The sequence below is a fragment of the Hypanus sabinus genome, chromosome 10 (genome assembly GCF_030144855.1).
Source record: "Hypanus sabinus isolate sHypSab1 chromosome 10, sHypSab1.hap1, whole genome shotgun sequence".
Classification (NCBI taxonomy): Eukaryota; Metazoa; Chordata; class Chondrichthyes; order Myliobatiformes; family Dasyatidae; genus Hypanus; species Hypanus sabinus.
Genome location: NC_082715.1, coordinates 90409315 through 90428285, shown reverse-complemented (window position 1 = coordinate 90428285; position 18971 = coordinate 90409315). Strand labels below are relative to the sequence as shown.

Here is an 18971-nt window from a genome sequence, read left to right as displayed (position 1 = left end):
ACATCTCCATCTAAATGTGCAATCATAGTAACTTATAATAAATAGAACAGTCAACGTAAGACAGAAATACATTCAAATCAGTGTGAGTTATCAGTCTGATGGCCTGGTGGAAGAAGCTGTCCTGGAACCTGTTGGTCCTCGCTTTTATGCTGTGGTACTGTTTCCTGGATGGTAGTAGCTGGAATAGATTGTGTTTGGGGTGACTCAGGTCCCCAATGATCCTTCAGGCCCTTTTCTCACACCTGTCTTTGTAAATGTCCTGAATCACAGGAAGTTCACAGACAGCCGATGCGCTGGCTGTCCGCACCACTCCACAGAATCCTGTGATTAAGGGAGGTTCCGTTCCCATACCAGACAGTGATGCAGCCAGTACTTCCTCAAGCGTCTGAGGTGAAAGAGGTGCTGTTGTATCTTTATCGCCACACAGCTGGTTTGTATGGACCAAGTGAGGTCCTCGGTGATGGGGATGCCGAGGAACTTAAATCTGTTTACCCTCTCAACACAAGATCCATTGATGTCAATAGGGGTTAACCTGTCTCCTCCTGTAATCCACAGCCAGCTCCTTTGTTTTCAAAATGTTTCCACAACCTATGGACTCACTTTCAAAACTCTTCCATCTCATGTTCTCAATTTTTATTGCTTATTTGTTATTATTTCTTTCTTTTTGTATTTCTATAGTTTGCATGTCTTTTCCACATTGGCTGAATGCCCAAGTTGGTGTGATCTTTCATTGATTCTATTACGGTTATTAATCTATTATGTATCTATTGAGTATGCCTACAAGAAAATGAATCTCAGAGTAGTATACAATGACATACATATGTACTTTGATAATAAATTTACTCTGAAATTTGAATTCCTATGAGCAACCACAAATAAACAACGACATGATGGCAAGGCCACAAGCTTGAAACTCCCCTACAGGTCATGTACCATTGTAACTTCATGTCAACTGTCCTTCCTTCATTGACAGTCAGAGTCTGGGTAACATCAATTACAAGTTCATTTACATACTATGTAACTATGGGAAACCCAATCATCTTTGGACACGGCACAAAATTTATACACATCTCACATGCAACATGAGAAATATGTATTTCTCTCCCACAGTGTGGGATAAATTGAATTATCAAAATTCAAGCACATTGGGCCCTCACTAAAATGAAAAAGCCAGGTCAGTTGAGATGGGCCATTTTCAGTCACTTTAAGCATACTCTGCAGTCATTCACTTAGTAACCTTAATCAAAAGCCTGAAAATTACATTAAACAAATGAATTATTACAGGGTGAGAGCTCTGAGAGAAGACAAGAGCACAGTTAAAAACTATTTTAGTAACAGGATGTGCTTTGGCATTATGGTTGGCTAAGTCTGCATTCACGTCATCAGAGATACAACCCCTAGCCCCCCTACATATCTTACCTGCCCAGTACCAGATCCCACAGACAGACCTTACATATTACTTTTGGTGATGAAATCACCATTTCAATGCTGCAGCAACACTAGGTTCCTGGCACAGCAGCACACTGCCATGGTGGACGCATATATATCTTTGTGAAGAACTGGGGTAAATACTGGGTAGCTGCAAGTGTACATACTCCAGGAACAAAAACAGGGTAACAAATCAGCATTCTATTGAATAGTGCCGAGGAGATCACTGAATAGCAATTTCTACCAGACACAAGTGAAGTTAAGGAAACCACAAAGCTTTGGGAAAAATTGGTATAAAGTTATTTGATACCACTAACTTTAATCATGTCTCAAATTTAATGTTCCTTCCTGTTTTCATTCAGAAAACAAATTAGGAAATGCTGAAAATACTATTCATTCCAAGATTTCATTTTTTCCTGAAATAATTTTTCTGGCCATTAGATTTGAAGAGAAGGCCATATTTTCTGATTCAGTTCTGGACAAGATGAATTAGCTCATCATAGTTAAAGACAAAGTTTAAGAGACTACTAGACAGGTATATGGAGGAATTTAAGGTGGGGGGTTATATGGGAGGCAGGGTTTGAGGGTCGGCACAACATTATGGGCCGAAGGGCCTGTAATGTGCTGTACTATTCAATGTTCTATGTTCAAAGTGTAGCTCCTCAGAAATCCAACCATTACTTTTAAACTGACTTTTCAATGCAACCACAGCCCACATAGGTTGGTATGGATCACAACTTGGACCATCAGCGATTTCCATCTAAAGTATTATGACACTTGATAAAAGTGTACAGTAATTTTAATTTGCTAAATACTGTACCTGATAAATACACTGCATTTTAAAGATACAGGATGATAACAAACTTAGTGTCAGCAGGCTACCCTTCATAATTTACACTTAAAATTTTCTTTGATTGCAATAAATGCAATAAAAGCTCAGATTCATATTTCATTGCAACTCTCTTAACTGGTATTTAGTGTTTAGTGTTATGCGTTAGCTAAGTTCTTTTTAACCTCCAGCAGGGAGTTAATGCTATACAAGAACATACACAAGTCAATGCTAATTGAAATTGCAAAATTTTGAGAGTTTTAAACTGCTACATGGCAAGGATCATTGCTAATGTAAACAAAATAATTCCATTAGGTATTAAAATCAAACAATCAGGTTTAATAAAATTGCAATAAGGGACCTAGATGAAAGCCAGAGAGCAATTTCTTTTAATATTTACCCACACAATCACTTAAGTACAATACAGTTGCGTCATTGTGGAGGGTTTTATTAATCTACCAAAGCTATAATTTGACCTCACTATGCAGACACGGGATCTTATTTTTATGCTACACTTGTGATAGATTTCCATAATAGAACCAAGCACCCTTTTCTCTTGTGCTCATAATTAATTTCCTGTCACTTCCAAATATCTGGAAAAGTTAATTACTATAATTAATGACAGTAAAATTATTTTACCTTTTAGATGCAAAAGGGAGCAGTGAAACTGAGCTTGAGTAGAAACAAGATGACAAGCTTAAGACATCACCACACTAACAGCATGACTTAGGCTACGGTGGTGTTTTTACCAATACCAGTGAAATTATGTATAGGTCCTTGTGGGGACTGGCTGATCATTACGGTGTGCTGAGATCATACCTCAGGAGAAGACACACATGTGTACTTCAAATACTACTGCCCTAGACATAAAATTTGCACCAGATTCAAAGGTCTTGCAGATTGCAAATATATGGAAACAAAATACATGGCACTGATCTGACAGTCAATGTCTGAAATAAGAGTACTGAGACATGTTCTTACCAATTAAGAAATTAACATTATTTTGAACTGAATATTCCTGAGCTGGACCTCCTTGAAAACATTCCACCCGACCGTGTTCTGCTTAGAACCATAGAACACTACAGCACAGTACTGGCCCTTCAGCCCTCCATGTTGTGCCGACCCATATAATCCTTTAAAAAAAGTACTAAACGCACACTACCCCATAACTTTCCATTTTTCTTTCATCCATGTGCCCGTCCAAGACACTCTTAAATACCCCTAATGTTTTAGCCTCCACCACCATCCCTGGCAAGTCATTCCAGGCACTTACAACCCGCTGTGTAAAAAACTTACCCCTGATGTCTCCCCTAAATTTCCCTCCCTTAATTTTGTACATATGCCCTCTGGTGTTTGCAAATTGCAAATGTCATTGCTTAATTAATCCTAAGTATTTAATGAGGTAATTACTACTAAAATGGATCTAAAACTCAGCTTTTTAAATCGAATGACCAATGCCTTCCATATTTCAGTCTAAGAATGGATTATAATTATTGTACAAATTGTACATAGAAAGAGAAAGTAAGAGATCAGTTTTATTTCCTTTGTGGTTATACACAGACTACTGAGTGCTGACTTGCTGGCATCAGGCATTTTCAAGATGAAGAGGTCCAGAACCTTTCATACACCTTCAGTGAACAAGGTGTCTGACTTATTATCCACTCAGATAATACAATGAAAATATTCAGTGCTTGGGAGGTGGGGTGCTAGGGAAATATATTCAGTCGGGTTCCAGAAGTGCTTCACTCTCCTACTGTCATCATAAAGAACCAGTCTTTCAACAGAAAGTCCAAAGGTAATCCAGGATGTATCTTTGAAAACATCAAAATGCTTAGTCCAATACTGCTTACAACAAAATAGATATGTTCATCAATGAGCAGGGCAGGTTCAATAAATTAGAATGTTGACCTAAAAGAAAAATTAATGCTTAATTTCCATGTCTATTGGTTTATTCTAAATGACAATGAATAACTTTGCACAAGTAACATACATCAGGAAATAGTATTTTTTTCTTCAAGGGACACTATTAATGTCATGTGGAAGGAAAGAATTAATCAAATGGTATAACTATCAATAAAGATATAACTGCTAGGTAATTTTGTGCTAAAGGATAGTGGGTATTAAAAAAGAGTGATAAGGCTTTTATGAAACATTCAACTGACATAAATCAATTAGGAAAACAAAATCTGTTTTCTTTCAATTAAGCTTCAAAGGGCAGACAGAACAGCTACTCATAGGCACAGGTATATTATGATATTTTTGTGTCAGTTACCTTCACTTGAATTATGATAAAGGCACATCTGGAATATCAATTGAAGGTTATGAATTTGTTTGGACATTAATGTGGAATAAAAGCATTTTCTCAGGATGTTAACTTATCCAAGGATGCTTCTGAATGACATGTAAGAGCCATTTATGCAGTGCCAAGTTTTATAAAGGTCTGTCTCCAGATTAATGATTTAATTGATATGTAAAGGTGAAGATGTAAACTTTAGATCATGTCAAAACAATAACTTTAAAACTAAAAGTATTTATTTAAAGAGGAGGAAGGCTAGTTAAATAGATAAACACAGTGGAACTTATGAATTTCAATCCAACAGGATTAAAATAGCAGCTGTTGGTATCAGTATGTTAGGACTTGAAAATCCCAAGCTCGAAATTATAGCTTGTTTTGAAATTTACATTCAACTTACAAGTTCTTGCTATAGATGACTGTTTAATTATTAATAATAATGATCATATGTTATGATATAATAATGACCTTTGTCTGGTCAAGGAGAGTGAGGAGCTATAGGCAGGTAGTCACACCAGTGCCTTGGGAGACAGATAAGTGGGTAACAGTCAGAAGAGGGAAGGGCAAGAGTCAGATGCGGGAGAGTACCTCTGTGGCTGACCTCCACAACAACAAGTACTCCTGTTTGAGTACTGCTGGGAGGGACAACCTACCTGGGAGAAGCAACAGTGACTGCGCCTCTGGCACAAAGTTTGGCCTTGTGGCTCAGAAGGGTAGGGAAGGGAAGAGGATGGCAGCAGAGATAGGGGACTCTATAGTTAGGGGGTCAGACAGGTGATTCTATGGATGCAGGAAAGAAACTTGGATGATAGTTTGCCTCCCAGGTACCAGGGTCCGGGACGTTTCTGATCATGTCCACAATATCCTGAAGTGGGAAGGAGAATAGCCAGAGGTCATGACACATATTGGTACCAACGACATAGGAAGGAAAAGGGAGGAGGTCCTGAAAACAGACAACAGGGAGTTAGAAAGGAAGTTGAGAAGCAGGACTTCAAAGGTAGTAATCTCGGGATTACTGCCTGTGCCATGTGACAATGGGTACAGGAATAGAATGAGGTGGAGGATAAATGCGTGGCTGAGGTATTGGAGCAGAGGGTAAGCATTTTCAGATTTCTGGATCATTGGGATTTCTTTTGGGGCAGGTACGACCTGAACAAAAAGGACAGGTTGCACTCCAATCCCAGGGGGACCAAAATCCTGGTGGGCAGTTTTGTCAAGGCTCCAGGAGAGAGTTTTAAAATAGAATTGCTGGGGGTTGGGAACTGAACTGAAAAGATGGAGGAAGAGGTGGTTAGCTCGCAAATAGAGAAAGCTTGGAGACAGTGCAAGGGAGGATAGGCAAGTGATAAGAGAAGGGATGCATTCAGACCGATGGTTTGAGATGTGTCTATTTTCATGCAAGGAGTATTAGTAACAGAGTGGATGAGCTTAAAGTGAGGATCAGTACTTGGAGCTATGATGTTGTGCCCATTACAGAGACTTGGATGGCTCAGGGCAGGAATGATTACTGCAGGTGCCAGGCTTTAAATGTTTCAGAAAGGACAGGGAGAGAGGCAAAAGAGGTGGGGGCATGGCACTGTTGATCAGAGATAGTGTCAGGAATGCAGGAAAGGAGGAAGTCATGGAGGGATTGTCTACAGAGTCTCTGTGGGTGGAAGTTCAGAACAGGAAGGGGTCAATAACTCTACTGGGTATTTATTATAGACCACCTAATAGTAACAAGAACATTGAAGAGCAAATAGGGAGACAGAGTCTGGAAAGGTGTAATAATAACAGGGTTGTGGTGGAGGAAGATTTTAATTTCCCAAATATTGATTGGCATCTCCTGAGAGTGAGGGGTTTAAATGGGCTGGCGATTGTTAGGTGTGTTCAGGTAGGTTTCCTGACACAATATGTAGATAAGCTTACAAGAGGAGAGGCTGTCCTTGATCTGGTATTGGGAAATGAACCTGGTCAGGTGTCAGAACTCTCACTGGGAGAGCACGCTGGAGATGATGATCACAATTCTATCTTCTTTACCATAGCATTGGCGAAGGATAGGAACAGACAAGTTAGGAAAGCATTTAATTGGAATAAGGGGAAATATGAGGCTATCAGGCAGGAATTTGGAAACATAAATTGGGAACAGATGTTCTGAGAGGAATGCAAGGAAGAAATGTGGCAAATGTTCAAGGGATATTTGTGTGGAGTTCTGTATAGGTACGTTCCAATGAGACAGGGAGAGGATAGCAGGGTACAGGAACTGTGGTGTACAAAGGCTGTTGTAAATCTAGTGAAGAAGCGGAAAGCTTGCGAAAGGTTAAAAAAAAATTACGTAAAGATAGAGATCTAGAAGATTATAAAGCTAGCAGGAAAGAGCTTAAGAATGAAATTAGGAGAGCCAGAAGGGGCCATGAGAAGGCCTTGGTGGACAGAATTAAGGAAAATCCCAAGGCATTCTACAAGTATGTGAAGAGCAAGAGAATAGGACGTGAGAGAATAAGACCACATCAACTGTGACAGTGGAAAAGTGTGTATGGAACTGGAGGAGATAGCAGTGGTACTTAATGAGTACTTTCCTTCAGTATTCACTACAGAAAAGGATCTTGGCTATTGTAGGGATGACTTGCAGCGGACTGAAAAGCTTGAGCATACAGATATTAAGAGATGTGCGGGAACTTCTGGAAAGCGTTAATTTGGATAAGTCACCAACACGAGACACGATGTACTCCATGCTACAGAGGGAGGCAAGGGAGGAGACTGCTGAGTTTCTGGCAATGATCTTTGCATCACCAATGGGGACGGGTGAGGTTCCAGAGGATTGGAGGGTTGCAGATGTATTTCCCTTATTCAAGAAAAGGAGTAGAGATAACCCAGGAAATTATAGAACAGTGAGTCTTGCTTCACTGGTTGGTAAAATGATGGAGAAGATCCTGAGAGGCAGGATTTATGAACATTTGGAGAGGCATAAATGGTTAGGAATAGTCAGCGTGGCTTTGTCAAAGGCAGGTCATGCCTTACAAGCCTGACTGAATTTTTTGAGGATGTAACTAAACACATTGATGAAGGTAGAGCAGCAGATGCAATGTATATAGATTTCAGCAAGGCATTTGATAAGGTACCCCATGCAAGGCGTATTGAGAAAGTAAGGAGGCATGGGATCCAATAGGACATTGCTTTGTGGATCCAGAACTGGCCTGCCCACAGAAGGCAGAGAGTGGTTGTAGATGTGTCATACTCTGCATGGAGGTCGGTGACCAGTGGTGTGCCTCAGGGATCTGTCCTGGGTCCCCTACTTGTCGTGATTTTTATAAATGACCTGGATGAGGAAGTGGAGGGATGGGTTAGTAAATGTGCTGATGACACAAAGGTTGGGGGTGTTCTGGATAGTGTGGAGGGCTGTCAGAAGTTACAGCAGGACATTGATAGGATGCAAAATTGGGCTGAGAAGTGGCAGATGGTGTTCAACCCAGGTAAGTGTGAGGTGGTTCATTTTGGTAGGTCAAATATGATAGGGTTCCAGTCCACAGGAAGGACAATGATAATACACAAAAGAACAACCAGATTCCCATCAGCCAGTGCTTCTTCTAGGTCAAGACACCACACAGTCAAAATTAATATAATATTCATCATCAATTAATTTTTTGCACTACCTTACTTTCCCTTTACTATTTTTATTTATGATTTATAATTTAAATTTTTATTATATTTACTATTGATTTGTACTCCAGGGAGCGCGAAGTGCAGAATCAAATATCGCTGTGACAACTGTACGCTCTAGTATCAATTGTTTGGCGACAATAAAGTGAGTAATTTGTTTGATGACATTTTATGAGATTGACTACTTGAGCAAGCTGCCACAGCCATTGAATGGACTTCAACAAAAAAACCTCTGGAAAATGGGAGAAATGGCAGAAGAAGTGAGAAAAATGAAAGTAAAATTGAGTATCCCACAACATTATGCTCAGAACATTCATGGAAAACAATTACTGTTGAAATTAACAAGATATCCTCAATGATATCATTCTCATTAACTTTGCCAACAGTTGTACATTTGGTAAATAGGAATTAAAGTATATAACTGTTGATCAGTTTAACAGTTTAGTGTGACTTTGTCCTTTATTGGTTGAAGTGAATTTGTTCTGTCCTTGTCAGAGCCCAGTGTCTTTACAGCTTTAAGTACATTTGTCTGGTAATTGAATTTCACCTATTTTAGGTGGTGAAATTAGAATTACATTTTGTCCTAAGCCAAAAAAAAGTCAACAAAACTAATCTATGGAACTGGAACATCCTTGCTTTAAGCAATGGTTCCAGTGGTTTAGTGCCTGTAAGAAGTGTTAAAACCTGGCCTGTGCATTCGTGTATAACTTGGTTGTGAGCTCCTGCCTAGTTCACATCTGACTACTGTACCAAGTCTGTAGAGGCTGTGCAGTTTCGTAGACTGCCACAGAGATAACAAGAATGAATTGTGATGCAAAGGTCAGGAAAAGAAGAGCAGAGGGATTAAACAGCTCAGTTATGATGTAAATCAGCAGCCCTCACCTGCCCTCTCCCCACCACCAACCTTCCAAAGGAGCAATTCAATCAGGCCTCCATCTTGCTAAATGACACACATGTACAATATGTTGGTTGGGCCACATATGGAGAACTGTATGCTGTTGGTATAGAAAGGATGCCATTACACTGAAAAGGGTACAAAGAATATTTACAAGGATGTTACCAAGACTAGAGGCTTTGAGTTACAAGGAGAATTTGGATATGCCAAGGCATTTTTCCATGGAGTCTAGGAGGCTGAGCGGAGACCTTAAGAAGTTTATAAAATCATGAGGGGCAGAAATAAAATAAATAGCCACAAATAATAACCTAGAATAGGGAATTATAAAATTAGAGGGTACAGTTTTTCAGTGAGAGGGAAAACAATTTAAGGGGCTCTGAGGTACATTTTTTTATATATAGAGATCAAGTATAATGAGTGACACATGATGAGTGAGTATGATCAGTATGAGTGAGTATTTCTCCTCTGGGAATAAAATTGGTTCTGATCAGGAGAGGCTCAGTTGAAAGCAGGGGCAACTCTTCCCAGCCCTTCCCTGAAGGTGGCTTTATTGATATTTAGGATTTCAGTTATTTGTTCATGGGACGTGGACAAGCTGCCAGAGAAAGTAGAGGTGGGTACAATTGATAAACACGTTGATGAAGGTACAGCAGATGGTGTAATGTATATGGATTTCAGTAAGGCATTTGATAAGGTACCCCAGTTCAAGGCTTATTGAGAAAGTAAGGAGGCATGGGATCCAAGGGGACCTTGCTTTACAGATCCAGAATTGGCTTGCCCTGTTCAACCAAGATAAGTGTGAAGTGATTCATTTTGATAGGTCAAATACAATGGCAGAATATAGTATTGCGCAGGTTGACTCTGTGGTTAAGGCATACAGTGCACTGGCTTTCATCAATCATGGGAACTGCGAGGTAATGTTGCAGCTATACAGGACCCTGGTCGGACCCCACTTGGAGTACTGTGCTCAGTTCTGGTCGCCTCACCACAGGAAGGATGTGGAAACTATAAAAAGGGTGCACAGGAGATTTACAAGGATGTTGTAGACCCATTGTCTCAGTTTGCTCCTGCCCCACCAAACTCATTTCTACATACCTCAACAGTGTTTTATCCCCCCCCCCCCGTTCAATCCCTTCCCACCCATGTTCGTGACACTTCTCACGCTTTGAATTTTTTCAATGATTTTAAGTCCCCTGGCCCCCACTGCCTTATTTTCACCATGGATGTCCAGTCCCTATACACCTCCATCCCCCACCGGGAAGGTCTCAAAGCTCTCCGCTTCTTTTTGGATTCCAGACCTAACCAATTCCCCTCTACCACCACTCTCCTCCGTCTAGTGGAATTAGTTCTTACTCTCAATAATTTCTTCTTTGGCTCCTCCCACTTCCTCCAAACCAAAGATGTAGCCATGAGCACCCGCATGAGTCCCAGTTATGCCTGCCTTTTTGTTTGCTTTGTGGAACAGTCCACGTTCCAAGCCTATACGGGTATCCGTCCCCCTCTTTTCCTTCGCTACATCTACGACTGCATTGGCACTGCCTCCTGCACAGATGCTGAGTTCGTTGACTTCATTAACTTTGCCTCCGGGGGGACGTCACGTGATGACGTAGGATCGAGACGCTGGAACCCAGCCCTCCCGTAAAAAAGTTAATAAATTAATGTCTAAGTGAAGAAAAGTTAATTAATACTTTTTTAAGGTTACTTATAAATTATTCCGGATTGTTTTAAGCTATGCCTCATAAACAGAGGACGAAGAAAACTGCTACCGCGAAGACCGCTCAAGTTGGAACAGAATCAAGGCCTACTTCTACGAAGAACCGCGGACTCAGGTACAATACACCACCGGTGAAACAGAAAAGGAGACTGCGGCAGCATCGGCCATTTCTAAAGGGAAAGATCAACGAGAACTGCGCAAGCGTAAAGGAACGAGCATGCGTAAAAGAGAACAACCAGAACTACAAATCCCAGCAACGACTGAAACCGACAGTGAAAGTGAGTCTGAGAGAGAGACAGACTCTCTGGAAAAATCAGATGAAGATGGGGAAGATGAAAGTTCCTCTGAAAGTACAAAAAAGACTTTGAGGCAAATAATGCATAAATTAGAAAAATTAAATGCATTAAAAGTAATTAAAAGTAACCAAAAAGTAATTACAGAAAAAATAACAAATATGGAGGCTATGTTTGACAAAATGACAAAGAAACAGGAAAAAATGGAAAAGAAAATTATAGATTTGGACGTCAGAATGGAAGAAATGGAGGGAAGAATGAAGAGGATGGAAGATGATAATGATGCCTGGACATCAGAAAGAAAACAACTCGTGGGAAAAATTGATAAACTTGAAAATTTTAGTAGACGCAACAATATTAAAATTGTTGGACTTAAAGAAGGTACCGAAGGAGAAGACCCAATAAATTTTTTTCAAAAATGGATTCCTGAAAAATTGGAAATGGGAGAAGAAGCTTTAATTGAGATTGAAAGGGTGCACAGAGCTTTAAGACCAAGATCTCAAGATGATCAAAATCCGCGATCAATTTTGATAAGATGTTTAAGATACCAGGATAAAGAAAAGATTTTGAGGGCGGCTGCCCAGGGTGCTAAAAGAAGAAAAGGTCCGTTGATGATAGCTGAGAAACCAGTTCTTTTTTATCCTGATATAAGTTATAACCTTTTGAAGAGAAAGAAAGAATTTAACCCAGTTAAAAAGGTTTTGTGGGAAAAAGGTTATAAGTTTTCAATGCGTCACCCAGCAACACTGATAATTTTTTTGGAGGAAGGAAAAAGATTTTTTTCTGATTATCAAGATGCGGAGGTGTTTGCACAAAGACTTCCATCTATTCGTTGATTAAAAGCAGAGATTTCTAAATGTAATGGTTAAAGACGAAGACAGAGAAAGTAAATGGAACTGATGGACATTTAAGGACGATATAAGGGAGAAAAGTAATATTTTAGAAATATTAATTGAGAATAGTATGTTTTTTTTATATATATATTTTTTTCATGTTGCGGGGGGGCTGGGGAGCTTTGAATCGGTTACTACGGGATTCACGTGTGTAATCATGGCGATTGCCATGACCCGTACAATAGAGGGGGGTAATGTTGTGTTTCTTTTCTTTCACAACATTAGTAGGGGGGTATTCTGTTTTTTTCTTTATTTTTTATTTTTCTTCTATTCTTTTGCCTGGATGATTGGTGGGGACACACATAGCAACATGGAGACTTCTAAAAAGATTTCCCAGGATATAATGAAAGTTGAAAGATTAGGTATTATTATAGATTGGAGTAACATAAATAAAAATAATGACTAATTTATTGAATTTTTTAAGTTTTAATGTTAATGGGCTTAATGGACCAATAAAAAGAAAAAGAATTTTAACATACATTAAAAAAATGAAAATAGATATAGCTTTCTTACAAGATAAATATACATATTAAAATTATTACGAATTCCATGGAGCATGTGGAGATCTTCCAATAACCAGGCTTTCTTTCTTTCTTTCTTTCTTTCTTTTTTTTTCTATAGGGCAGTTAGGGGGGAGGGGTTAAGGGGAGGGGGTATGGGTTATATACATTGTTTTTTCATACTTTGTAATCATTTAAAAATGCAATAAAAAAAGTTTTAAAAAAAAAACTTTGCCTCCAACTTGCACCCTGCCCTCAAATTTACCTGGTCCATTTCCGACACCTCCCTCCCCTTTCTTGATCTTTCTGTCTCCATCTCTGGAGACGGCTTATCTACTTATATCTACTATAAGCCCATGGACTCTCACAACTACCTGGACTATTCCTCTTCCCACCCTGCCTCTTGCAAAAATGCCATCCCCCTTTTCGCAATTCCCCCATCGCTGCATCTGCTCTCTGGATGAGACTTTTCATTCCAGGACGAAGGAAATGTCTTCCTTTTTTAAACAAAGGGGCTACCCTTCTTCCACCATCAACTCTGCTCTCAAATGCATCTCTCCCATTTCCCGCACGTCTGCCCTCACCCCATCCTCCCGCCACCCTACTCGGGAAAGGGTTCCCCTTGTCCTCACCTACCACCCACCCAGCCTCTGGGTCCAACGTATAATTCTCAGTAATTTCAGCTACCTCCAACGGAATCCCACTACCAAGCACATCTTCCCCCCCCCCCCCACCTTCTGCTTTCCGCAGTGATCACTCCCTACACGACTCCCTTGTCAATTCGTTCACCAGCCCCCCCCCCCCCCCCCCACATCCCTTCCCACCGATCTCCCTCCTGGCACTTATCCTTGTAAGCGGAACAAGTGCTACACCTGCCCTTACACTTCTTCCCTCACCACCATTCAGGGTCCCAGACAGTCCTTCCAAGTGAGGCGACACTTCACCCGTGAGTCGGCTGGTGTGGTATACTGAGTCCAGTGCTCCCGGTGTGGCCTTTTATATATTGGTGAGACCCGACACAGACTGGGAGACCATTTCACTGAACACCTATGCTCTGTCCACCAGAGAAAGAGGGATCTCCCAGTTTTAATTCCACATCCCATTCCCATTCTGATATGTCTATCCATGGCCTCCTCTACTGTCAAGATGAAGCCACATTCAAGTTGGAGGAACAACACCTTATATACCGTCTGAGTAGCCTCCAACCTGATGCATGAACATTGAGTTCTCTAACTTCCATTAATGCCCCTCCTCACCTTCTTACCCCATCCCTGATGTATTTATTTTCCCCCTCCCCTTTTTGTTCTTTCTCTGCCCATCACTCTGCCGGTTCTCCATCTCCCTCTGGTGCTCCCCTCCCCCTTTCTTTTTCCCTAGGCCTCCCATCCCATGATCCTTTCCCTTCTTCAGTTCTGTATCCCTTTTGCCAATCTGCTTTCCTAGCTTCACCCCACACCCTCCGGTCTCCTCCTATCATTTCGCATTTCCCCCTCCCCCTCTCATCTCTTACTATCTTTTCTTTCAGTTAGTCCTGATGAAGGGTCTCAGCCCGAAACATCGACGGTGTTTCTTCCTATAGATGCTGCCTGGCCTGCTGTGTTCCACCGGCATTTTGCATGTGTTGGTTTACAAGGATGTTGCCTGGATTGGGGAGCATGCCTTATGAGAATAAGTTGAGTGAACTTGGCCTTTTCTCCTTGGAGCGACAGAGGATGAGAGGTGACCTGATAGAGGTGTATAAGATGATGAGAGGCATTAATCTTGTGGATAGTCAGAGGCCTTTTTCCAGGGCTGAAATGGTTAGCATGAGAGGGCACAATTTTAAGGTGCTTGGAAGTAGGTTCAGTGAAGATGTCAGGGGTAAGTTTTTTTTTAATAAAATGCAGAGAGTGGTGAGTACATGGAGTGGGCTGCCGGCGACGGTAGTGGAGGCCAATATGATAGGATCTTTTAAGAGATTCCTGGATAGGTACATGGAGCCTAGAAAAATAGAGGGCTATGGGTAATCCTAGGTAATTTCTAAGGTCATGTTTGGCACGGCTTTGTGGGCTGAAGGGCCTGATGTAGGTTTTCTGTGTTTCTATACACTTCATATCCAATGGAAATTAATAAATGCATTGAACACTAGCTCAGGAACAGCTTGTAACTATATCAACCATCTAAGAACGAATACTCCAAATTTTATGTATTATGGCAATGTTCCATTATGGAGGCCTTGGTACATCTAAAAAGCAGATACAGATTTTCATCTGACTGTGACTTCAACTTTGTATTCCAGACTTTCAGTCTTTTACCTGCAGTTCCTTGTTGTTGCTGCTGCTGCTGCATTGTTCCTGTACCATATAATGATAAAATGGAATCTTTGGACAGTGGTTTCTTACAGTCTTCTGCTTTTGTGGTTGGTTCAATGAAAAGATCAAGATCTCCTGCTGCTACAGATGAGGCTGCTCCTGTTGGTTTAGTGGAAGTAGGCTGTGAAGAAAAGGTCAAAAGTAGTGAATGCCAACATCCAGATATATAACTTTACCAAAAATTATGCAAGGCAGGAGAACAGTCAACAAAATTATTAATTTTCCAGGAATCAACTCAGGATTTTGAGATTTTTCTAACTCTGCAAATAGAACAGTACAGTATGAGACGGGCCCTTTGGCCCAGAATGTTGTGCTAAACTAATTAAATGCTTAATGAAAACAATCCTTCTCCTAATAAAACATCCATACCCCTCCTTCCTCTGCTCACTCATGTGGCAATGTAAGAATCTCCTGAATGCCTCTATTGCATTTATGTAGCACTCCTAGCATTCCAAGCACCCAGAGCAGTCAGTGTATAATAAAACTTGGCCCGCATATCTCCTATGAACTTACCCTTCTCACCTTAGGGATTATTAAGGTTGCCCCCCACCAATATTAGATTTTTCAGCTCTAGAAAAATATACTGGCAGTCTATGTCCCCCACAATCTTATCAACTTCTATCAAGTCTCCCCTCAGCCTTTGCCATCCCAGAGAAAACTAGCTGTTTGTCCAACCCCTCTTTATTAGTCCATGTCCTCTAATCCAGGTAGCATACTGATAAACGTCTTCTGCAGCTTCTCCAAAGCCTCCACTTTCTTCCTATAATGGAACAACCTGATTGAATGCAATACTCTATGGAATACTGCATTCAATATGCAGAAGTAAATGCAATACTTAGAGGACACAAAGAACATGTCAAAATGCCCTGGCCAAACACACTCCACACTGATTTCACTACTCTCCACGCCCTATTCATTGGTAAATGCTGAAGCATTCATTTCGGACTAGTCCACATCCTCTGTTTTCAAGCACATATTCCTCCCTTTATCCCCGACCCTCTTCTTAGTTATCCTTTTGCCCTTGAGGTATAGAATGCATTGGGATTTTCTTTAATGAAATTTCACTAAACAAATTTGTGCTTCCTTCTGGGAGAAAGTCTTACTGTATTAATATGTGTCACTCCAGGACCAAAACCTTTCAAATATGATAATCACTTTTGTAGACAGAACTCGAGGGAAATTCAAAACACTGAGGCTATGTCCACACTCGACCAGATAATTTTGAAAATGCCGGCTTCACGTAAAAACAATAGGCGTCCACACCAGGCGTTTTTGAAAATACCTCCATCCACATTAAAACGGGTATTTGGGCGAATCTCCTCCTACTGGGCACGTGCAGGACACAGCTACAGAAAACAGGTAGCATGTTTGGTGTCGCATCTCACCGTGAAAGACTTGGAGTGCATTTGTCCAGTTACAGACTAGAAAAACTTAAAAGGAAATTGCCAAACAATGGACAGCTGTTGGCTCTCGCGCAGGAGGACTTAAAACTAAAAATATGGAGGCAACCGACAGGGAGTTCATGGACAGTATTGGAAACATTTCCTACAGCCATAGTCTCGTCACTGATGAAAGGGACAACGGCTACAACTAAATGTAATAAGGCTTGTTACTGGGCAAAAGTGAAATTTGCTGTTACCTCATTTGTTTGCCTTTACTTTTGCCATGTCTTTCTGTACTATTTTGCTGTATTTAACATGTGCAATAAAACAAATTACTGGGCAAAAAATATTTTATTTTTACTTGACTAAAAGTGAAACTTACAATTTTCCTTTTTTGGCCTTAACATTTTCACATCTATGCCAAACATAAGCTACTACTTAAAAATTACATTTTGGAAGTAGTGACAATTGCATCTATCGAATGTTTGCACAAGCAATACATTAATAAAGCACCTTGTTAAATGTATGAAACATGTCTGCATCAGTGTTTTCTTGCATTTCCATACAATGTTACATTAGGCTGTACCACATCTATTGTCAGAGAAGTACTTGCATAAATAGGTACACCACCTTCATACAAACAAGAAAACAGGGCAAAGTGAGTATACTTATTTATTCAGTAAGTTATGGGTCAAAGTATTTGGTGAGTACATTTCTAACTCTTCTGGCTTCAGTCTCATTGCTGTCTGTTCTGAAATTGTTAGGTTGTGTGTGGGGGGGGGGGGGGGGGGGTTGAAATTATCTCCAAAGCTGTAGTAACATTCTGCCCAGGAACAGTCTGCTGAAGCCGTCTGCCGTTGTTCTTGTGGACGTTGCGTTCATGAAAACCATGAAATGCTGCGCTGCCGCTACCATCTGTTCCGGCACGTCATGACTGCGTTTTTAAAAAGCTTCGGTTTCCCTGTACACATTTCAAAGTAGCAAAGTACATATGTACATGTCACCAAATACAACTCTAAGATTTATTTTCTTGAGGACATTCACACCTGCCTTCATTGAATGGGCATTGAAAACAAGAGCTGGGACATCATGTCACAACACTAGAAGACAATGGTATGACAGTCTCTGGAATATCATGTGCTGTTCAAGGACCAATTCAAGAAGGCATTTATTTGGTCAGCATGCACAATCTAAGCCATAGGACCTATTTCCATCCAGTGCAACTCTTACATATAATTCTGGAAAAGAAATCACTGCAGGTATTTTTTTTTGCCCAGATAATGATTCAAATTCTCATGATACATAGCTGAAGATTTCTTTGCTATCCAATTCAGTGGTTGATAACGTGGTTAACCATGGAATGGGGAAGTAATGACAAAATGAGCTATTCACATTCATCTCAGCTATTGAAAAGTACAAATATATAGCTGTCAAGCAGGTTTATCTAACCGTACAGACATAAGAAGAATGACTGACAATTGTAGCAACCTAGGATCAGTCAGCTGCAACAACCTTGGAATGGCCTCAAATCAACTGGGTTAGAAATAACTATACTTCAATAATTAAATATTCTATCACACCATTCAACTAATGTGGCTAAATGATAAGCAAAGAAATCAAGAACAAACAGCAATGCTCTGATTAAGGAATCGTTGCATTTTAGAAGGAAGCAAGTGGAAAATTACAGTTAAAAAAAATCATCAGCTGATTAAAGCAATCTCAGCACCAAAGGAACAATTACAGTTGTTCTGACACAGCTCAAACTTCCTATACTTCTAACAGAATCGCTATCAATAATTATCTCCACCACAAAGTTGGATTATATACAATAGTTTGTATGGTTAATTTGAGTTTATTGGTACAGCAATTTAAGGCGCAAGAGAAAATGAACTTAAAGGAACAACAACTTCTCCCAGTATAACCAGGTTAGTTTTGCCAGATAGGGAAGACAGTTACTCATGAACGTTGTGTTTCAAACACAATTTTAGTAATTTACAGCAACCCAATCGGCTGGTTTAATTGACCATGGAGTATATCAATTATAATCACTCGCCTTACTACAGATATATCACAATATGGCTTTTTTTCCTTATATCACTAGTTTTAAATGAGTTAAAATGTAAACAGGCAGCAGACTAAGTTTTTGAAAAACATGGATAGTAGTTTAGCATTAAATACACCAAAACAAACATTACAGCTCCTGGGTGTGATCTTTTCAAAAGAATCCAACAGTCTGAACTGACCTCATTTCTCAAACATTCTCATGTCAGCCGTTTTCTAAAGAAAATACAGGGAAATCCAAGAATTGTCAATGCCATTATAGAGGGGAGAGCTGGATACAAAAACTTAAAGGAGCTGGGTAATACAGAATAAACTGACACATCACCTAATTGTCTATCTCAGAGCTACGTTAGTGAGATTTTGACAGCTTACTAACCAAAAAGCACTCCACGGAGCCTTGGAAAGAAATGGATCCAGACATTTTCTTATCCATGCATATGGTAAAACCTCTTAATTCTCTTTATTGTTTGTTTCCTTTTATGACTGGTTTAAACACTAAGCAGTAAATAAATGAATTGTAAACCACAATAAAAGTTGTTTGCATCAGAAAATTCAAATCCATGCAAAAATATACTATGTGCAGCAAAGCCCTGCAATAATTCAATATTCCTGACAACTGAATCAATAAAATCAGATTAAAATTCCAAATAATTCATCAGGCATATGTTCTCTGTGACTCCAGGAAACTTGGAG

General features: G+C 40.1%; 1 protein-coding gene across 2 annotated transcripts in view; it reads right to left on the bottom strand.

The window, feature by feature from the left end:
• The window catches only part of smap1 (small ArfGAP 1), a 132821-nt gene that overhangs the window by 6746 nt on the left and 107104 nt on the right, over positions 1-18971 (bottom strand). For both annotated transcript variants that reach the window (XM_059982302.1, XM_059982303.1), the window contains one exon: positions 14779-14956. In XM_059982302.1, the coding sequence (XP_059838285.1) occupies positions 14779-14956 (178 nt within the window). The remainder of the gene's footprint in view (positions 1-14778; positions 14957-18971) is intronic.